The sequence below is a fragment of the Kogia breviceps genome, chromosome 6 (assembly GCF_026419965.1).
Source record: "Kogia breviceps isolate mKogBre1 chromosome 6, mKogBre1 haplotype 1, whole genome shotgun sequence".
Taxonomy (NCBI): Eukaryota; Metazoa; Chordata; class Mammalia; order Artiodactyla; family Physeteridae; genus Kogia; species Kogia breviceps.
In genome coordinates, this window is record NC_081315.1 from 133,211,976 (window position 1) to 133,235,474 (window position 23,499).

Here is a 23,499-nt window from a genome sequence, read left to right on the forward strand (position 1 = left end):
GTATATTCATGCAATGGAATAATATGCAGCAAAAAACTTGGCAGGGGGTATTGAAGGAACTGTTCTATATCTTGATTTTGGTGGCACACAGCTGTACACATTTGTCAGAACTTGCAGAATAATTCACAGTGAGTTTTACCTTAATTTAAAGAAAAAGAAGGATCTATTCTAAACTTTTTGTGAAATTAGATTTAAGATTTAATCTTATATTTTAATTCTGTGTTCTTTTCTTTAGTTGTTTTAAATTATTATTAAGGTATAATTTATATTCAGTACATTCTTCTGTGCCCTTTTATAGTCAGTCCCTCTCCCCACCCCCAGCCTTTAGCAACCACTGATCTGTGTTCTGTCTACATGGTTTTACCTTTTCTGGAACGTCATATAAGTTGAATCATATGGTAGATAATATTCTGGGTCTGACTTTTTTTTAAGTAGGAAGTTAAGATATATATTTTTATACCAATATTACATGAGTACATTTTTAGGGAAAAGTACAAACAACAAACATAAATCTAGCATTTTGCTTGAGCACTCATACATCAAAACCAGCCCTGTTCTTAGAGTTAACCATTGTTATCAGTTGATATATATTCTTGGTAACCTTGTATTTATGATCACACACTGAAGTAATTCTGTCTGATAATGTTCAGTATAGATGATGCTTTCACACTGCTAGTAAGCATATAAACTGATGCAACCTTTCAGGAAAGCAATCTGGCAAAATATGTTAAAAATATATATCCTCTGATCTCGGAATTCAACCTCCAGGACCTTATCAACTAAGGAAGGTATCAGGGATGTACACAAAATTTCTTTATAGGAATTATCTGCACAACGCTATTTATACCCTGAAAAATTACTGGAAACAAATTAAAATACCACATTATGGAACCTGTTAAATAATACATCCATTAAAATCATGTTTAGAAAACTGTCTATTGACATGAAAAAATGTTCAAGATCATTTTCTAAGGAAAAGGCAGGGTCCAAAACTATACACATAAAACAGCTTGCCCACACCCGTTGGGATGGCTACCATTAAAAACAAGCAAACACCCCAGAAACACCAGCTGTTGGTGAGGATGTAGAAAAATTGTAACCCCCGTGCACTGTTGGTGGGAATGCAAAACAATGCGCAAATGCTATAGAAAACAGCATGGTGGCCCCCGCAAAAATCAAAACCAGAACTACCACATGACCCAGCAATTCCATATACTCAAAAGAATTAAAAGCACAATCTTGAAGAGATATTTGCACACCCACATTCACAGCAGCATCATTCGCAACAGCCAAAAGGAGAAAGCAACCCCAGTGTCCACCAACAGATGAATGAACAAACAAATAGACAAAAACCATGGAAAATACATACAATGGAACATGACTCAGCCCCAAAATGGAAGTAAATTCTGACATGGGCCTCAACGTGGATGAACCCAGAGGACAGATAACCACACTAGGTGAACCAAGCCCATCATGAAGAGACAAAGTAGGGACTTCCTGGTGGTCCAGTGGTAAAGAATCCGCCTTGCAGTTCAGGGGACACAGGTTCGATCCCTGGGCAGGGAACTAAGATCCCACATGCCATGGGGCAACTAAGCCCACATGCCACAACTACTGAGCTCATGCACCTCAACTAGAGAGCCTGTGTGCCTCAAACTACAGAGCCCATGCGTCCTGGAGCCTGTGCACCACAGCTAGAGAAGAGCCACAACTAGAGAGAAGCCCGCACACCACAATGAAGAGCCCGCACGCTGCAACGAAAGATCCCGCATGCCTCAAGAAAGATTCCGTGTGCCACAAGTAAGACCCGACGCAGCCAAAAATAAATAATAAATAAATCTGAAAAAAAAAAAAAAAGACAAAGTAGTGCACAATTCCACCCACAGGAGATGCCTAAAATAGTCAAACTCATAAAGACAGAAAGTAGAGGAGTGGATGCCAGGGGCTGCAGGTAGGCGGGGGGAATGGAGAGTTGTTCAATGGATACGGCATTTCAGTTTTGCAAGAGGAAGAGTTCTGGAGATTTGGCTGCCCAGCAGTGGGAATGTCCATAACACTACTGAGCTGTACACTTAAAAATGATTAAGGTGGTACATTTTATATTATGTGTATTTTACCATGATCAAAATTTTAATGAAAATAAACCAATTTTAAATTAATGAATTAATTTCTATTTCATGCTTTTTTAATATTACTGAACACCCAGTTAATCGCATTCCAGAGAAGGGTGACATTTCTGGGGCACAGAAAGAATGATATTCACAGCTATTTCCCCAATCACATTTACTACCATGAGCCAAGAACATCCAGTTGATTGCTTAAGGGAATGTCTCTCACCTGAAATCCTCTTGGACTGCATGCATAAAATAAAACAGTTTTTAAAAGCTTACCTATGGTGAAGCCAGTCAGAGCTTCCAGACCCTCAAAAAGCTTCCAGTGAACTTAATACCTTGTTCTTCAATATGAGGACAGTAGAGCATCACAAGAAATATCTTTGACATAAAGGCAGTCAATACAAATGAAAAACGGTGGGCCTGATTTCTTTCATGTAGCAAAATGCATTTGAGATTCATTCATGTTGTCTGTATCAGCAGTTCAGTCCTTTTTATTGCTGATGGTATTCCATTGTATGACGATATCGCAGTGTTTATCCATTCCCCGACTGAGGGATATTTAGATTTTTTCCAGTTTTCAGTTTTCCGTAGGTTTCGTTGTGTTTTTTTTTTTTTCAACTTACAAAAGTAATGCATGCATATTGGTTAAAAAAAATGCAAGCATGGTTATTAAAAACAAATGTCCTCCCTCCTCATCCCTCTCCCCCAGTTCCATCCCCAGTTACAACTGCTCTTACAGTTGGGAATATATTCTTCCAGACCCTTTTCTATACACATACATACTCCCATACAAACCAACACACATGTATATACATACATGTATATAATTGGGGGTGCTGTTTTTAACAAGACTTAGATCATAGTGAATATTTTGTTCCACAGCTTGCATTCTTTGCTGAACAATGTATTCTAAAACCTTTTGTGCTTGCTCATATAGATCAACCTTATTTTTTTTAAACAGATGTATGATATTCTGTGATGTGAACATAACCTTATTTCCTTAACCATTTTCCATTGTTGAACTTTATCTCCAGTTTTTGCATGTTACAAATTCTACTCTTAACTTTTTATACAAACATCTTGAATCTCTTATTCAAGTATTTCTGTAGATTTCTAAAAGAGGAATTACTCAAAGAGCATGTGTATCTAATGTGTTTTTTTTTACATACTGCTCAGTTGCTCCCAAATAGGTTGTACCAATTTGTACTTTCAAAAATAGTACATGGTAAAATTAGATATTTTAGGTGATGTCCAGTAGAAGCATTTTGTCTTGGTAGATTTCTTACAGTCCCTCTTGGGGTAACAAATCTTATGTTCTACTCTTAGATGTCTCTAATCAACATTGTCTTACAAGAATCAAAAATAAGATTGTTCTCAGTCAAAAATAAATATATAGGCACCTTATGTCTCACCCTAATAGCCTAGTATATTGATTTCTAAGGAAGGCACTATGAAAAGTTCAGTTACTACAAGGACCTGCTGTTCAGGGAACTATATTCAATATCTTGTAATAACCTATAAAGGAAAAGAATCTGAAAAAGAGTGTGTGTGTGTGTATGTGTGTGTGTGTGTGTGTGTGTGTAACTGAATCACCTTGTTGTACAACTGAAACACTGTAAATCAACTATACTTCCATAATAAATAAATAAATACCAAAAGAAGAAGAGATAAGTTACTTAAGAATGTAATTTCCATTTTAACTGTTGTAGCTTAACTAGGATTTTTTTAAATCATAAAAAACATATATATGCATATGTATAAAATCTTATATCTATATAAATCCACTGTGGTTTTTCCCCCAGTCTGAGGATTACTATGACATGAGGCGGCTATATACAATTTTGGGCTCTTCTCTATTTTACAAGGTAAGTTGAAGCTTGAAATTTTTATGTATGTCATACTGCTATATGAACAGTAAAGTAAATTTTCTCAAATTCTTACAAACATGAAAAATACATTTATCTCTTTTTCTCTGAACGTAGGTACCATAAAATTTAGACCTTAAAACAAGACTTGTACCTACATATTTACAAATACAATATATATTTCTGGTTTCATTACATTTTAAAGCATTTACAAACATGTAAGAGAGAAACAGTAGTCAAAGAACCAAGTGTATATGAGAGAAGAGCAGTACTACTTTGTTGATTTCCTTTTGCAATCATGTGTTTTTTTCCCTTATCTTCAGAAAGTAACTATGCATCTTTCTGGTAAATTTTCTAACATTCAGTAGTTGACTTACATGTAAAGCAAGTTAAACATCAAATGATTTTAAGTATTTTAATTTTAAAAAAAGATTTAAGCACAATATAAAACATATCTAAAGAAGAATCAAACAATACAGAACTGTAAGCAATGAAAAGTAAGTCTCTCCCCACCTTGACTCCTGCTTCTCCGCTTTTCATCTTCAGAATTCAGTGCTTTTGTAATTTTGCCAAATTCTCAGGCTAGTGCTACTTAGAGGTGATCTTGCTTTATGCTAAAGTGTACCTGTTATAGCCTTAAGTTATCCCAAATACTTGATGTCTAGTTGAAAAAAACTTCTATTTTTACTATGTCTTCATTTATTCCATTTGAAACTGGAATATTTTAAGCCAACTGAAGAAATACCTATAAAACTCTTAGAACTATATTATAGGATTATTGCTTTATGTCACTAGTTGACTTTTATTCTCTGTGGTTAAATTCAAGGGTTATTTGATATGCAGTCATTTGCCTAAGGATGATCTTATTGATATTGCTGTATACTGTCGCCACTATTGCCTACTGCCTTTAGCAGCAAAACAAAGAATTGGTCAGTTGGTAATATGGAGAGAAGTATTTCCTCGACATCACCTCCAACCTTCTACAGACTCAAACACTGAAGTCTTTCAGGAACCTGAAGGGAGGTATTTTTTGCTAATTGTTGGCTTGGTGAGTTTACCTTAGTTTTTCTTGGGATTTTTTTTTTTTTTTGGCCACTTACAGACTAAATAAATACACAAACAAACATGATAGTTTAAAATTATAAGTATGTCAAGTAGTAGTATTCAAACAAAATGTTATGTGCCCTTATTTCTTTTCTTTTGTATCCATTTAATACTCATAGAGAGGGCTTTCCTGGTGGCGCAGTGGTTGAGAGTCCACCTGCCAATGCAGGGGACGCGGGTTCGTGCCCTGGTCTGGGAGGATCCCACGTGCCGCGGAGCGGCTGGGCCCGTGAGCCATGGCCGCTGAGCCTGCGCGTCCGGAGCCTGTGCTCCGCAACGGGAGAGGCCACAACCATGAGAGGCCCAAGTACCGGAAAAAAAAAAAAAAAAAAAACTCATAGAGAAATATTAATGAAACTCAAGATAAGATTTTAGCAGGTTCTTAAGATCTTTTGTTCCCATTTCTATAAAAACAGAGGTTTTATCTTCTAGTTTGTTTTGGGAAATAGAGAGAGACATGAAAAGAATATAGAACCAGAAACAGAATAAATACGTGATTGTAAATGAAAGGACTACCACTTATTGAGGCTCTTTGAAAGCTCCCTTAGGGAATTCCATGTGCCAAAAGTGGCAGTTGATGGTATATCAGGATGAGGCAATGTGAGATTTGTTTTCAAGGGTGATCAAGAAGCATTGAGGATAACTAAGAAGGGGGGGAGGATTTTTCAATAATCCTCACACGATGATGCCACGTGCCCATATCTCTTTAGTATTCATAAATTTATACATGCATGTTACATACAAATATTTTCATGTAGTTAAACCTATATTAATTTTTCTTCTTATAGAGACATTATATGTTGTGTGTACTATTAGAAGCTGGAGGCTGTGCATCCAAAGCTGTTGGGAATCCCGGACCGGACTGTATCTATGTGGATCAGGTCAAAACAACTCTTCACCAGCTGGAAGGGGTGGATTCCCGCATAAGTGAACGGCTAGCCTCTTCTGCAACCCCCTGTTTGTCTTGTGCTGACTGGTTTCTTTCTGGATCACATGAAAAATTAGATAATTTAACAACCTCACCTATCCTCAGTAGGCTACAAGGTACTTCCAAAGTAGCAACCTCTCCAACATGCAGAAGAACTCTTTTTGGTGACTATTCCCTAAAGACACGTCAGCCCAGTCCATCCAGAAGTGGAGGATCTGACAGTGATTGTGAAGGTGGAGAAGGGGTTGGCCTGAGTCCCCACACTACAGCATCTCAGGGTTCTGATGGTTCAGAAGAAAGTGGGGCCTTGCTTAAGGTGTGTGTTCATTCAAGTGTGTACGTTCTGGGAGCTAAGCTGTCTCTCCAGTCCTTACTTACAATTGCAAGAGAATTTTTAATGGCAGATACTTCTTCACTTGGACTAGTGGTGTTAGTCACTGTTGGCAAACCAACGATTTAGGACCAAAGAAAGAAGAAAATGTCAAGTAATAAAACATTAGCCCTTTGACAGCTAGGACATCTACTTGACAGTAATTACAAGTAGGGAAACTCTTTAATGTCGCTTTCCATGTTCAACTGTTTCTTTTCTATTCACAGTGATAACAGAAAACATTCTACTTGTGGGGCATTTGGTGGCTGATCTAATTAAATAGCCTAGAAAGTGTTCAGTAGAAACAAGAGAATCAGAAACTTTAAAAAATTATATAGATAGATAGATAGATAGGTAGATAGATAGATAGATTTGATCTCCTAATTCCAAACACTAGAGCACTCTTGGAGCCCTAAGTGGGTATATTTAGGAAGTACTCACATTGGTGGTATTCACTATCCAAGTCTGTGAAATTGGTAGGAAATATAGGAGGAGGATAAGGTAGGATTTGGATAGACTTAAAGAGCCCTGAACAACTCCTAAAAGAAATTGAATTAATTTCTAAGATTCAGCCATTTAACAAATATTGATGGAACATCTACTATGTGCCAAGGGCTATGCTACACAAAGGAGGTAAAAAGATGAGTAAGACGCAGCTCTTGCCTTTGAGGAGTGCAGAGTCTATAGAGAGGGGGACAAGAAGGCGTACATATAAATTGTAACAAAATTTGGTGATAGCTCCATTATGGCTCCAGTAGAAGGTTTGCAGGGAGAACTGTCATGTCTTCCCATGACATGGCCCTCGGGTCACTGTTAGCATAGGATAAGCCAAGAAGTACAAGTGAGCATCAAAAATATTTAAAAGAAACATTGCAAAATAGTAAGTAGTTCTCTTAGAAGGATTTTTAGTTTTACGTCATTTCTCCTGTTTGATTCCATTCTTAGATGTAAACGGATCTACTTAATAATACTTTTTAGGTCACTAAAAAGAAGTCTACTCTTCCAAATCCATTTCATTTGGGGAACTTGAAAAAGGACCTTTCAGAAAAAGAATTGGATATATATAACACAATGAAGTAAGAAACTTCCTTGTTTTATTCTTTTTCACTTAACTGTGTGTCTTCGAGGAAATGTTACAACGAAAAAGTGCTATTCCATAACCTATAGAGATTTTATTCAACAAATATGATATCTCTTACATATGAAAGGTAATAGCTATGCTATTTCTTTAATATCTTTCATTATACATAATAGGAAACATACTCATATTATAAGAAATAAAAAGCATACAAAGTAATACTTCAAAATATGAAAGTTCCCACTTATGTCTCTTCCACAGGTAACCTCCCTTTTGTGTGTTTAGTTTTTACATTAGAGTTTACTATTTTTAGACTCTGGTGGATGCTGTGTTTTTGCAGATAGTCCTTAGCCCTGTGTACTCATTCCCAGTGCTTGAGAGAGATGGCTGCTCCTGGCTCATGCATGGTTGAGTCCCTCCCCTGGCCTCGTCCTATTTGGAAGTTTACTGACTCCACAAAGGTTACAGCCTCTCTCTAGGAGTAGCCTACATCTAGTGACTAAACAGATAAGTAAGTACAAAGGCTTGGCCCCTACTTAAATTCAGGATAACTCTAAAAGGCCATCCGAGCTTCCGCGTTCCCGGTGGTATCTGTGGAGACCTCTGTCTCAACTGCGGCACGGTTCAGCTTCTCCGTGCTTCAGTCCTTCAGTCTTACCCCCACAGGTGTTGTTTCCAAGCATCCTCCCTGATAAACCTCGTCTCTGCATATCTCCCAATCCGAGTCTGGGGCCAGAGAACTGAGCCTATGACACCCTCTTTAGAAAATAGGCAAAACCTCACATTTACAGTAAGTAAGGAGTTCTGATGTAAAAGGAACTAAGTGAGAGGAGCATGTTTAACAGCTTAATTATTAAAATATGAAATGTTACATATTTACTTCTTGTTGGGCAAGAACTAGAACACTATTATGTGGTGACAAGCTGGTCTTCCTGAGCTTCATCTGCTATTTAATTACGATGTCCTGCATGGTATCAACTTGTGTAACAAAGTCAATTGCACACTTTTTTTTTTTTTTTTTTTTTGGCTGTACCATGCAGGTTGCGGGATCTTAGTTCCTTAACCAGGGATTGAACCCGTGCCCTCAGCAGTGAAGCACAGAGTCCTAACCACTGGACCACCAGGGCATTCCCTCAATTGCACACTTTTATTTGAACAAGTAGACATATACAAATAGACTTCCCATTAAAAAAAAGAAGTTCAGAGCTACCGCCTTCTTGATCGTTGAAACATTTTATAATAAGTTCAAATACATATCTCACAGAGTTGTCAGGAAAAGCCTTTTTCCTGAAGTCAGGGCAAAATCAAGGTAATTTGTCTACATAAAATAATGTACTGGAAATATTGATATAATGTGTTAAAATTTGGAATTTAATGCCTTCCAATATAATGTTTAATTTTTTAATAGTTAAAAATGTTTTTTAATCAAAGAAATCTAAATCAAACCTTTGTTGGAAGCCTGAAATACCTTCCCCAAACCCTAGTCTTCCATTTAACAAAAACTACTGCTCTGAATTTTTATTACCTCCCTATCTTATTTTTTAAATATGTATGTGTGTTATTTGGGCTTTATCTCTAGTAAAAAGAAACTCTTTTTCCAAGTTTATAACTTTATATTATAACTTAACATAAATGTATAATTATGTTAAATTAAGCATAAAGTAATATGTGATGTAAATCATAGGCTCTCCTATTTAAAAGGATGCTGCAGATGCATGTTTATTCTCTATTAACATGGAAAGATCTTCAAACTATGTAGTTAATTTTAAAAGTGTGATATAAAACAGTGTGTAATATATATTATCCTAACTTGTATTCTTTTGTAAAATAAAAATATATAACATACTAAAAACAATAACATACAGAAAACATTTCATTCAGTAACGAAGTCCTATCCATTCTGCATGGATCCAACCCCTAGTGATCCTACCCTAGATCAAGCTCCTATTCTCTCACCTGGTTGTATTGCAATGGGCTCCCAACTCCCAGCCTACCCTGAATCCATTCTCTGCTGTAGGAGTGACCTTTCTGAAGAACTAATCTGATTTAATCTGCATTGTTTTGAACAAATATTTGTCTTCCCAGTGAGTAATTGCTTGTTTGATGATTTTTAAACTTTCGGTCTATACACTGAGTGAGTTAATATACACTGAGTTGATTTATGGTTTTCAAGCACTAGACCTTCTCATTTTGTCGTGGGGTTGTTTTCAGAGAAAATTAAAGAAGTTAACACAAATGTTAATTCTAAACTTCCCTAAATAGGAATCTTATTAATTAATGATTCCTATTAAGAATTAATGATTCTTATTAAGAATCATTTCTGTTCTATACCTTTTCTTGAATTTGGTGACCTCAGGATTAAAATGTATGTTTTAAATTATTTTCCTTTTTGAATAATTATAATTTTTTTCATTTTGATTATTTTTTACTTATTGAAAAAATATCAGCCGCCAGTATTAATGAGCCAACCACCCTATGGAAAAGTATGAGAAAAATTTGTAGATGATCTTCCCTGCCTATCCCTGGTCTCCAAAGAGAACCAAGAGCATTAGTTAGTGATCAAAAGTTATTCTGATCTTGCTGCCTAATTAACAGTTTAACAGGAATTTGGTTATCATGGATGACTGAAGCAGTATTTAGGCTAAGAGCTGAAATATGCCTTTGCTTTGCCTCTGTGCTATGGCTGGAAGAAAAATCAACTAAATGAATTTTTTTAATAGACATTAGAATGAGAATAGAGCAGCCTGAGTGAGATGCAGATGGAGAATTGTTGTCCATATATTTAAAGATTGCCAATCAGGGAAAAGCAAAGTATAGAGGAACAGAGTCAGTTAAGCTCTGACACTTAGCTATGTAACCTCAAACAAGTTAATCCAAGTCCTCTGAACATTGATTTCCTCACGGTTGAAATGAGGATAGTAATGTTTAATATCTTACGGGGTCATTATGAGAATTAAGTCTAAGGTATTTTAAAGCACCTACCCTGGAACATAGAAGACATTCAGTATATGATAACTATTGCCATTATTTCATTGCTGCTGTTATTGTCGCTCTTCAGCTCTTTCTACTGCTGGTAGAAATAAGCAGTATTTAAAGGTTCTGCTGGCCTGTCTGAGATCTCAGTAGGGGAAGAAAGAATGGAGAAGTGAAAATAGTAAGGGAACATAGAAGAGAAGGAAGACTGTAATGATAAGAAGTAGTAGAATACTTCTAGCAATTGCCATGGTATTCTTCAATATTAACTCAACTTTGCAGTTGATAATAATAATTTTATTTTTCTTCAGGATCATCAGTTTGACTATCATGGTAAGAGACTTTAATGCTACTAACTGAAAAGCTTTGTTTATTGGAAGGTGTTTTTATTTGTGGTCCACGCTAGACATATCTTGTTTATGGCTTGTAGATATCTGGGCCAGACATGGGCTGAGTTATTCATTACCAACCATGGAAAAAGAGGAGCTTAGCCAGTTTGGGTTGTTTAGCAAAGGGATGATTAAGTTACTTGCAAACGAATTGGTGTTTATTTATCCTTGCATAACGTGTAGTGTTTGCCTCCATTAAGGGAATTAATAATAACCCTAGCCTGTATTTCAGATAACGAGGAAGAGGGAATTCAATGTTTGGCCTAGTTTCCCTTCCCTAATTACACTCCGAATATTCTATTGTAGTTAAAAGCTTATTAGATGTCTACAACATTCAAAATGAAGCAACATTTTTAAGTTTACCTCTAACATCTTTTTTTTTTTCTTTTCAAGATTGACGTCTGGTCCTGAGAACACACTTTTCCACTATGTCGCCTTAGAAACAGTGCAAGGGATCTTTATTACTCCTACCCACGAAGAGGTGGCACAGCTAAGTGGCTCTATCCACCCTCAGCTGATAAAAAATTTCCATCAGTGTTGTCTCTCCATTCGTGCAGTTTTCCAACAGACATTGGTTGAAGAGGTAGGGCACTGCTATAAATATAATTTACTGCCAGTTTATTTCCAGACCTCTAAATATTCTCTCTAAAACTCTTTAATCAATATGTCCAGCAATGACTGTTTTCATTTATTTTTTTTAACAGTCATTCCATCTACCTTGAATGCCAAAGGATTATATTCACTGTACTTAACTTTAAAACTTTGTTTCATAATTCTGAGTTTGATGTCCCAGATTACTATTTCAGGAAACGGTGGACCTGTGTGTTTTCTATAGCAAAGTAGAACATAGTCGTTTGTAATGTAAACTTGCCTCCCATATTTGACCCAACCATTTCTCGGACAGTTATCTCTACCACTTGGTAACTGATAATTCTTTAAGTATTCAACCAGCAGGATAAGGTATTTTGGAACAAAATGGAATAAAGTATAGCAGTAGGTGCGATACTGTTATGTTTCAGCCACTTAGTTGGTTGGTTGGTTGCTTGCTTGCTTTTCAATCCAGGATGAAGTTTCATTTAATATTGTACCTCTGGATAAGTAGTAATGTTGTATTGTATACAATTAAAATATCAATTAGATAGTTTTAATAGCAGGGAAAGATAAGTGTTGATTTCTTGAAAAGGATAAACATACAGAAGTATTTGTGACTGGTCAAACATCATACTGACAAAAAAACCTCCCTGAAGAATGATTGTAATGTACATAGCAATACGTGTACTAAGGATGCTAAATTTGTGAAGAATTTAGCCTTAAAGGTAGAAGAATATTGGGCTGAGAGTAAGGAAACCTGGACTGAGCCTTATTAACTCTTCCTATTTTCTCAGCCTTAAAGTGAGTGAGCTGAATTATATCATCTCTAAGGACTCATTCAGCAGTAAAATTCTTTGTCTTACAGGATTTCTTCTTTGCTCTATCAGAAATTGGTATTCAACAAAATGTTATGTTTGACTGTATATCTCTATGTGCTTTGCATTCTTAGGCTCCTCCTTTCCTGTTTAACATACTGATAGATGCTATAAGGTTTATTTCATTAACTTATTTAGTAGTATTTGGTAATGTAAATTAGGCTTCCCCATATTATTTAAATATTGAGGTACCTACTACACACCAGATACTACTCGAGATGCTGGGGATATAGCAGTGAACAAAACAAAGTCTCTTTCCTCATGAAGCCTGTATTCTAACAGGGGAGGCTAATGAATTAGCAAACAGTATAATATATCAGGTAGGGTAAGTTTCAAGAGAAGTAATAACACAGAGTAAGGTTGAGAGGTAGGGGTAATAGCTATTTTGAAAGAAGCCTCTGATCATGTCAAGTAATATTTGAACAGAGACCTGAATAAAGTGAGGGACCAAGCCATGTGGCAGATGTGGAGGCACAGCTTCCAGGCAGAAGGAACAGCAAGTACAAAGCCACAGAGGGAGGGTGGCTGAGAGAGCCCTGGAATGGGCTGAGTAGGGAGGAGAGTGGTAGGAGTTGAGATGGCAAAGGTAGCAGGGCCAGGTCATGCATGGCCCAATAGATTAGGGACTCTGGGCTTTGTTTGGAAGAAGATGGGAGGTTCTTGGGCAGTTCTGAGCAGAGCAGGGACATGATCGTTAGTTTTGAAAGGATCACTCATGCTGCTGTGAACGAGCTTCTAGGGTAGAGAGGGTGGATGGAGGCAGGGACCAGTTAGGAGCTGTGGAAATCCTCAAAGCAAGAAGTCAGTGGCTTCTGGATCTCGAATACATTTTGGAGGATGAGCCGAAAGGATTTGCTGATGTCTTAAATAAGTATTTTGAGAGAAAGAGCAGAATCAGGGATCACTCCACTGTTTTGGCCTGAGCTTTACAAAAAGTCTTTATATTCCAAATGAGTCACTGGTTTGCTAATGATTTAATCAGTGGGAAATTTAGAGTATACTTCAGAGGAAGAGACAATACTGCTTTAAGTATATGTGTTTTAAGTATATTACAAAATCACCTATTCATTTAGTAATTCATTAGTAATCTGTTCATTAAGCACCTACTGTGTACCAAGCACAGCTGCTTTCAAAGAATACAAAGATGAATAGCATATTTTGTCTGCCCTGGAAAAGAGATTTGTCTGCCCTGGAAAAGATATAATATAGCGTAAATACTAATAAGGTAGGGCTGTGAGCAAAATGTTCCCTTGGAAAGTCAAGAGAGACTTTATCCATGAAGTCTCTTTTAGGAGATGGTATTTCAAGTAAGTATGAGGGGACTTCCCAGGTGGCACAGTGGTTAAGAATCGGCCTGCCAATGCAAGGAACACAGGTTCGAGCCCTGGTCCCAGAAGATCCCACATGCCGCGGAGCAACTAAGCCCGTGTGCCACAACTACTGAGCCTGTGCCCTGGAGCCCACAAGCCATAACTACTGAGCCTGTGCGCCACAACTACTGAAGCCCGCACTCCTGGAGCCCGTGCTCTGCCATAAGAGAAGCCACAGCAATGAGAAACCCGCGCACCACAACAAAGAGTAGCCCCCGCTCGCTGCGTGCAGCAACGAAGACCCAACGCAGCCAAAAATAAATAAATAAACAAATAAATAAATGTATAAAAAATAATAATAAAGGAAGTATGAGGAAGAATAGAAATTCTCCTGCAGGTAAAGAGAAGAATGTCATTGCAGGCACTTAAAGTATTATGATCAACCAATTCAAATCTATATATAAAACATTTTAAAGTAACACTATTAATACCAGTTAATATTAATAATACCTATTAATTTCCAGAAGAAGAAAGCACTAAATGGTGGAGATCATTCAGGTTCTACAAATTCAGTGTCTTCTCTTAACCCTGTGAAAGAACATGGTGTATTATTTGAATGCTCACCTGAAAACTGGACTGACCAGAGAAAAACACCACCAGTTATGGCTTACTGGGTAGTAGGGTAAGTGGAAAAAAATATTAAAAAGTGACAGAAAAATGGTAATGGAGATAAACATTTTCAGATATAGGCATGGAATTATTAATCTAACTATAATATTTTAATGTATTTTAGAATTTTATTTTATTTCCTAAGTATCTCCTTTAAATTGCTCCCAACTCTTTTTCTGTTAAAAAAAAAAAAAGAAAACGTATTCAGTTATCTTACAAAATTGTATTAGTCATACACTATAAGGTAATGAGTCCACATTTTCACTGCTATTTCCTTCTCTGTCCCAACTTCTTTTCTTCCCTCTCTCCTCCTTTCTTTCCCTCTTCTCTTCCCCTCTCCTTCTCCTACCCCCAGCTAAGTACAAGACCCTGCCCTCCCTGGCCCCTGCCCACGTGTCTGTTTCTACCTCCTGTCACTCTCTTCCTCCGTCCACCGTGCACAGTCACATTGGATGGGGGATGGTCTTCTTCTTCACCTTTGCACATCTGGCTCCTGGATATTCAGACCAGTGCTAGCATGCCATCCCCTGTTAAAGAGACAAGCCGTGATCTCTTGCCCACATTAAAGTGGCTACTTGGTTATTCTCTGTTCTATCACCCCTTCATTCTTAATTTTCTTGTTTGTTTATGATCTTTCTCCCCCTCACTAGAGTGTCAGCTTTATGAGGTCAGGAATTGATCTGTCTTGTCCACCCCTGGCACCTGCAACAAGCACCTGGCACACAGTCACTTGATAAATCTGTAAGGATTTAGTAAATGGAGCTGTGCTTGGCAAAATGTGGTGGTGGGTAGGTGGACTCGCAAACGCAAAGCTGAACACAGTCGTTGCATCTGATGGTCTTACATCTAGCAGAAGAAATATGAAACATGCTTAAATACCTATGGATATATGGATGCAGAGTCTATGGAGATAGAGAGAAAGATAGCTGGCTATATATAATGAATTAGATAATACAACCAAACACTCTGGGAATTCCGAGGAAGGGGGGGGAAATCTAAGCTGGGATTATAAAGAAAGGCTTAGAGGTTTCATTGACCTGCTTTAGAAAATGAATTGGATTTGGATAGAGCATTCTAGGAAAAGGATAGGATGAATAAAGATCCAAACAAGGGAAATCATAAGGCATGGCAGTGAGTAGACTGGTTGGCTAGAATGGTTAGGGGAATAGCACATGCAAAGATGAAGTGAAAGATCAAGCGGGAAAGCTAAGTGAGGACCACTGCAGAGAGCCTTCAATTCCTGACTAAGGAATTGAATTTTGAGGGAAATATTGAGCCACTGACAGTTCTTTGAGTTGCGCTAGAGAATTCGTGGAGGAAGGAGCACAGAGCAAAGTGGGACTAATGTTACTGGACACCTATCATATAGTACTAAGCTGTATGACAGACGCTTTACAAATGTTATCCAAAGCAGTAATTCCCATGTGCTGGTCCACGGGATTTAGAATCACCTGAGTTACTTACTAACGTCAGAGATGCCTGCGCCCCACCCCAGACCTACGGAACCATAATCTATGGGAGTTGGGACCCTGTATGTTTTTAGTAAGCTCACTTGTGATTCTGATGTGTAACCAACCAAGCTTGAGAGCATCAGCATGATCAAAACTCAGTGTAGTGTGATCAGAGCTGTGCTATTGGAAGATCAAGCTGGGAGCAGCAAATGAAAACAGTGTGGACGCAAGGGAGAATAGAGATAAGAAGACCAGTTAGGCACACATGCAGGTGTACAGTGGAGCCTTAACTACATTCACAATTGGAATTGAAAAAAATCAATAGGTGTTGAATTATGACAATGCTGATTTATGTAGAATAGAGAAATTTAAGGAGGTCAGGCAGAACTACACCTGATGTAAATGGCTTGATTTGTGTACACTAGTATTGATTAAATAGACTAAAATTTTAACTCTTTAAGACAATCAAAGTTTCAGTGTTAATCCCAATTCAATGTCTAATAACTATTGTACTTAGAATGATGATACACCATTGGCTGTATTGTAATAATAATGACTAAATTTAATACTTTAAAACTGAGGGACATCATTATACATATTGATAAAATAGGCTTTTTACACTCTGGAAAAATAAACATAATTGACCTAAGGCATATATTATTTATTTTATAATAAATCTAGCTGCATTTCCCCGTACTGTAGATTTAGATTAGTGGTTTTGAATTTACTACTTATTCTTTCAGAAACAAAAATATTAAGTAAAATAAATTGAAGAGTTGGAGTCTTTTTCCTTTGTTTTTTGTTTTTGGAATTTCTGAAATGAGTGTGTTCTTTTCCTCTACAGGAGGCTCTTTCTTCATCCCAGACTTCAAGAACTTTACGTCTGTTTTCATGACTCAGTCACAGAAATTGCCATTGAAATGGCTTTTAAATTGTTCTTTGGATTAACCTTGTAGCTGTGTTTTTTTGATGTATAGCAACACTGCACAGACCATAAAGTAGTGTTAGAACTGCTGAAATCCATTCACAAAGAGATAAGGTTTAACTTCTTTCCACTGTTCAATACTGAACATAAGATTATTAAAGACTGAGATGATATGCTGCTGGGATTTGATGCACTAAATCTTCTTGTGAGACTTTTGGAAAAGATACTTGATCAAAATATGAACAAGGGATTGTTAACTTATTTCCATTTTGGTATATACCATTAATTTATTTACTAGTTTGAAATAATGTGATGTGTTTTATGTAAAATTAATATAGGAATGTTTATCTGGGAAAAATACCCAATTCGTTGTATATTTTTCTCAAGACTGATATTGATATCTGGCAAAACAATCATGAAATTGGGAGGAGGGGACCAGGTTCTGTAACCGATTAGTGCTGTGACCATGAGAAGTTGTCATACCTCTGTGAGCTCAGAGTTTTCATGTACAAATGAAATGATTGCTTTGAGGTGTCTAAAGACCCTCTTAAGTATAAAATGTGCAATTTTTTCCCTCTTGCCTATTGTTTGGTACCTAAATTTGTAATGTCCAAGTACTGATTTCTTCTTAGATCAGATACTTTTCTTTAGTTTAGGTGTTTTAGTAGATACCTCACAGTGGGGGAAGAGAGGAGTGAAAATTAAACTTCTTTTTTTATTTATTTGATTTTCTTTACTCTTCCAGGTCAATTCTATTTTGACTAGGATATATTTTTAAAAAATATTTGTCCATAAACTTTCATTGTTTTTCTCTTTGCTAAAATATATTCAGGTATACACACACGTTTTATGCAAGTTCATGAAATTTGGGAAAGTTGTATGTAAATCTTTTTTAAAAACCTAATGTTGAAAACACTGAAAAAGCTGACTAAAGATATACTATGGCAACTTTTTTTGTTCAATACAAATTTTTGCCTTACAAGTATGGATCACTATGTATTGGGTTTTCCCACAGGGGGACATTTTAGTGAACAATAGTTTACTTGACTGAGTAGACAAAGAAAAGTACTAAGATGAGAATTTTCATTGGCTGTCAGAATTTGGTGGATCGAAAGAAAGGAAGAACATGACAATTCTTTTTTTTTTAATTACATGTTCTTTAATTAATTTATTTATTTTTGGCTGTTTTTTGGGGGTCTTCGTTTCTGTGCGAGGGCTTTCTCCAGTTGCAGCGAGCGGGGGCCACTCTTCATCGCAGTGCGCGGGCCTCTCACTGTCACGGCCTCTCCCGTTGCGGAGCACAGGCTCCAGACGCGCAGGCTCAGTATTTGTGGCTCACGGGCTTAGTTGCTCCGTGGCGTGTGGGATCTTCCCAGACCAGGGCTCGAACCCGCGTCCCCTGCATTGGGAGGCAGATTCTTAACCACTGCGCCACCAGGAAAGCCCCATGACAATTTTTTTTTTTCTTTTTTTTTGCGGTACGCGGGCCTCTCACTGTTGTGGCCTCTCCCATTGCGGAGCACAGGCTCCGGACGCGCAGGCTCAGTGGCCATGGCTCACGGGCCTAGCCGCTCCGCGGCATGTGGGATCCTCCCGGACCGGGGCACGAACCCATGTCCCCTGCATCGGCAGGCGGACTCAACCACTGTGCCACCAGGGAAGCCCCGACAATTCTTAATTGACATTTACCCAATGGACTCTACTGAAGTCTCAGATGCCCCCAAGACTTTAAAATACTGGGTTCTTTCTTCTACAGGACTTAACTTTGGAAGGCAAATTATGTCGGCACATCTAAAGCCAGTCCCTGCCTTTCCCCTACCTCAAACGCGAGACCTCCAGCTTACTCTGAGTTAACTGCAAAATGTAGTGGATGCACCATTTGAAACATTTGGTCTTAGAAGAAATACTATTATCCCTCTGTCATTAGTGTTTTTTTTTTTTTTTTTTTTTTTTTTTTTCTATATGCAGGCCTCTCACTGTTGTGGCCTCTCCCTTTGCGGAGCGCAGGCTCCAGATGTGCAGGCTCAGCAGCCATGGCTCATGGGCCCAGCCACTCCGTGGTATGTGGGATCTTCCCAGACCGGGGCACGAACCCGTGTCCCCTGCATCGGCAGGCGGATTCTCAACCACTGCGCCACCAGGGAAGCCCCTGTCATTAGTTTTAAGAGATTTTCACCCAGGCGTTTAAGATGCAAACCACTATACTTGTCCCATTAGTGACTTGCGGGCCTTAACTTTGGCATTCAAAACAGGGAAAGAAACTTTGGTTCTTGAAATGTAGAAAATGGCTTGCAATATCCTCCCCCTTAAGATTATAATATTGGTCAAATGGTAGATAGACTTTACTACTGTCTTAGGACTGCTTGTGTACATATATAGGTATTGAGGTATTATTTAAAAGTATTTAGTAAATGTCTTAAATTTCTTGATGTGTTCTCCAAAACACCATGCGCTATTTTTAATACTGAGAATTATTCATAAATGCAGCTGTTGATCACTTCAGATTTTCAAACAGGCTGAACTAAGACTTGGGATTTTACCATCAGGAACTTTTTGTTTCATTTAATGAAATTTTGGTTTGTTGAACTGCTTTCCTGGTGTCAAAGAATCATGAGACCACTATTTAATAACTGAAATAAAAAGATAAAGCAGACTACTGATGGTAATAAGGGCGAAGTGATTTGCAACATTGTAGATGTGCTCTGTAATGACCATGTTGCAGAGACATTGCATTTTTAAGAAATAAAACCAAACATTATCTTGGCTTTTATCTCTAAATGGATATCAAAATCAGCATTATAAGTAAACTTAGCTGCCCATTTTTCCATGTATGTTCAGATTCACATCTGAAAGTAGATCAGTCTGATTATTAGACAAGAAGTGCCTATCTGCCATTTTATTAAATAAAGAGGGACAAAGAATACTTTAGCAGATATAGAAACATTCTTAAGTTGGAGTTTATTAGCATCCTGCAAAAGTTCTTTTTTACCAACGACTGTAATACAAACGCCTATATAACCAGCATTAAAAAAAAAAAAAATCAAGTGCTGTCTTACCACCATCATATATATTTTAGTCCCACAAAATTACATTTTAGCTTCTAACCTGTTTCTCTTTCTTTATCGCTCTTTTGTTTGTTTCTTTTGGTCAGGTTAGAGAAGAGAATGTTTCTTATTTGTGCCAAGGGACCCTTGATGGTGATGCATGCTGGCAAGATAGTAAATTTGCAGTGCCTGCTTTTTTATATTTCTAATACAAATGGGAAAAGCTATGAAATCAATTTACTAGGTTTGTCCACTTTGAATATTCTTGAAAATAATATTGTGAATAATCATGTGTTGTCTGTGTGATTTCCCTCTAAATAGTGCCTGGCATATGCTATGTGCTATAAAAGTGTTAGCTGCTACTACTACTACTACTACTACTACTACTACTACTACTACTACTACTACCACCACCACCATTTATTATTATTATTATTAAATATCCATTGATTGAAAACCATGGAGTCAGCTAAATCATACCTTCTACCGTACAAAATTTTGGAAAGCTAAGAAAAAGTATTCTGCACTAAACACTTTTAAAACAATTACTTATACTTTGGATATTTTAAAATATATTATTGAATGTTACTAAAACTTTAATATGTATACTAAACTGTGTGGAAATAATTTAATTTTGTAGAGTTGTACTTCTATATTCTATATAATTGAAGATATTTTTATACTATATTGATAGTTTTTAATAAAGATGGTTTAGAGGTTTGTTTGCAGTTGTGTTGCCTTTTTGTCCATTCATCCTACCCTACAAACATTTATTACATTTCTGCTCTGTACCAAGCACTGTTCTGGATGCCAGAGATACAGCAGTGAACAAAACAGCTAAAAATCCCTACCCCCATAGAGCTTATGTTCCCGTGGGAGAGGTAGGCCACAAATAAGACAAATAAGTAACTATGTTGACAAAAGCTAAGAGAAAAATAAAACTGAAGCAAGAAAATGGGATATGAAGTGTGGGAGACAGGGTGGCCAGGGAAAGTGGTGCCGAAGTGATCCCACACCTCAAGTAAGTGAGGAAACTAACCAAGCTGATTGCCAAGGAAAGAAGAGTGAACAGTGCAAAGGCCCTGAGACTCTATACTTTTAATATCAACATATAAATCACCAGAACTTTTTTCATTCCCTAAATCAGTAAATAAAATACAATGCAGCAAATTAAAATAAACATTTTCAGCTTTATCTATTGAAAAGAGCTGATTCAGAGCTCTTAATAGGGTTTAAAAAAAAAAGCTATACTTCTAAGTACTTTCACTTTTGCTGTCTCCTAACAAAGAATACATGTCAAAAGTAAGTTAGAGGATATCATAAAGGAATATGCTATGAACATGTCAACTATGGAGTCAAATGTCGGGGGAGAGGGGCAAGGGAGGCAAGAAAGGAAGGGACAGAAAATTGCCCTGGGAAGCAGCAGAAGACTTGCTTTTGCGGCCTCCAAGATACTTACGTTCCCTGTGACCAGAGATGGTTCCGTTGACCTCTCTTGGCACCTTAAGACAGTCTGGCTTGGAGTGTGATTCAGGCAATTCACCCTTTAAATTTCTCCCTAAGTCCTCCGAATTACCTTAAAAGAGGATGAAACATTTCATTTTTCAGATTTTTGCAGATAAAATGCCCATCATTTCTTGAATTTGCAATGGGTTTCACAAAGGATTTTGAAGTCAACACAATGAGAAGCCTTTAAAATTTTCAAGCTAGGAATAATGATTAATGCAATTGCTTCAGAAAGATTAATCTGGCAGCAGCATGTAAAATGTAGAGAGACTCAGCCTGAAAAACCAGTTGAGTCAAATAAGTCACTATGGAAAGGAAGGTAGTACCAAACATGGTACCAGTAGGACTTGCCAACTAGCTTTATGTGAGGTAATCAAAATATTAACAGAATTCCTGCTCTGGAATCCTTCTGGCCTAAATATCTGGTTTTTTATTAGTGACAAGTACTATTAAAAGTGTTTGGACACACTGAAGATAATAAAGAAACAAATGTAACCTCAAGTTCAAAAAAGCCAGTAACATCTCACATTTTACAGATGTGTTTCAAGACTGCAAGTCCTACAGAGTAGGAAATGATAAGATGGAATCTTCCTTTATTAGAAACCATCAAACTAGCTGTAAAGAGGAATCAGGAATATATTCTTTTATTAATGATACCAAGACATTATTTGCCTCTTTCACTCATTAGTGTACAGTGGAGTTCTCTACCAGCTACATGTTGTGTGATATTGCAGCAGATGGAGTGCAAAAGCAGCTATGTAAATCCGGCTGTCTTTTATTAAGCCAGACATTTAAAAAGACTTTCAAAACTATAAAGCAACGCTGTTCCCACTACGTTTTTTTGTTTGAAAATAGTTTTTTTGTTGTTGTTGTTTTTTTGCGGTACGCGGGCCTCTCACTGTTGTGGCCTCTCCCGTTGCGGAGCACAGGTTCCGGATGTGCAGGCTTAGCGGCCGTGGCTCACGGGCCCAGCCGCTCCGCGGTATGTGTGATCTTCCCGGACCGGGGCACGAACCCATGTCTCCTGCATCGGCAGGCGGACTCCCAACCACTGCACCACCAGGGAAGCCCGAAAATAGTTATTTTTTATTTTAAAATGTTTTTTATGTAGGGGGTTATTATTGTGTTACTTTAAATGAGTTGATTTTTAAATTTTTCTGTTTCAGTTTCTGAAATGGTTAATGTCAACACGTATCACCAAAACAGAAGCTTCTTTGTGGTCTTCAATGTTAAGAGTGAAAAGAGATCCTAAAATCAAAGTTTGTGAACCACTGTTCTTGAACAAGTCATTGATTCTCAACCCTGCACATTAGAATTACCTGGGAAGGACTTCCCTGGTGGTGCAGTGGTTGAGAATCTGTCTGCCAATGCAGGGGACACAGGTTCAAGCCCTGGTCTGGGAAGATCCCACGTGCCCTGGAGCAACTAATCCTGTGTACCACAACTACTGAGCCTGTGCTCGAGAGCCCGTGCTCAAGAGCCTGTGAGCGAGAGCCCGTGCTCAAGAGCCTGTGAGCCACAACTACTGAAGCCCGGGTTCCTAGAGCCCATGCTCCGCAACAAGAGGAAGCCCATGGGCAGCAACGAAGACCCAACGCAGCCAAAATTTAATTAATTAATTATTTCTATAAAAGGAAGAAAAGAAAATACAAGCCTTAAAAAAAAAAATCTAAAAAAAAAAATAAAAGAATTACCTGGGGAATTCAAATTCAAATACAGACACCAGGGCTCACTTCTAGATATCCTGATTTAACAGTCAGGACCTAAGCCAATCATCAGTTAGACCAAACACTCCCCACCTTTGAGTGTGCAGTCTTGCTTGAGCACCACTGCTCTTTACAGAATTACCAATTTAAATAAAATATAGGAGAAAGAGGAGCATCTTGTGTTATGGGGTGCAGTCAGTAAAACCAGACAGTGACTAGACAAACAACCCCTGCTAAATTAGACGAGCAGAAGTTAAAGCAATTTCTCACAGAAGGTGTAAAGCAGCAGTCCTCAACCTTTTTGGCACCAAGGCACAGTTTCGTGCAAGACAATTTTTGCGAGGACAGGGAAGCTGGGGATGGTTCAGGCAATAAGGCCAGCGATGGTTCAGGCGGTACTTCCAGTGATAGGGCGCGGCAGATGAAGCTTCGCTGGATGACCCGCTGCTCACCCCCTGCTCTGCCGCAGGGTTCTTAACAGGCGGCGTCCCAGTACCTGGCCTAAGGGTTACCCTGGGAACTAAAACTAAACTCGGTTAATCCCATACAGTTGGTTTATTGCTCTGTCCTGGTTTGGGCTACTAAATTTCCTTATACAGAA

General features: G+C 37.8%; 1 protein-coding gene across 3 annotated transcripts in view; it reads left to right on the plus strand.

Moving 5' to 3' along the window:
* Nucleotides 1-17,806, plus strand: part of INTU (inturned planar cell polarity protein) — an 83,410-nt gene extending 65,604 nt beyond the window's left edge. For all 3 annotated transcript variants that reach the window (XM_067036638.1, XM_059066344.2, XM_067036639.1), the window contains exons 10-16: nt 3,917-3,979; nt 4,806-5,027; nt 5,872-6,327; nt 7,360-7,457; nt 11,215-11,404; nt 14,122-14,279; nt 16,562-17,806. In XM_067036638.1, the coding sequence (XP_066892739.1) occupies nt 3,917-3,979; nt 4,806-5,027; nt 5,872-6,327; nt 7,360-7,457; nt 11,215-11,404; nt 14,122-14,279; nt 16,562-16,673 (1,299 nt within the window). In that variant the 3' untranslated portion in view covers nt 16,674-17,806. The remainder of the gene's footprint in view (nt 1-3,916; nt 3,980-4,805; nt 5,028-5,871; nt 6,328-7,359; nt 7,458-11,214; nt 11,405-14,121; nt 14,280-16,561) is intronic.
* The last annotated feature ends 5,693 nt before the right edge of the window (nt 17,807-23,499 follow it).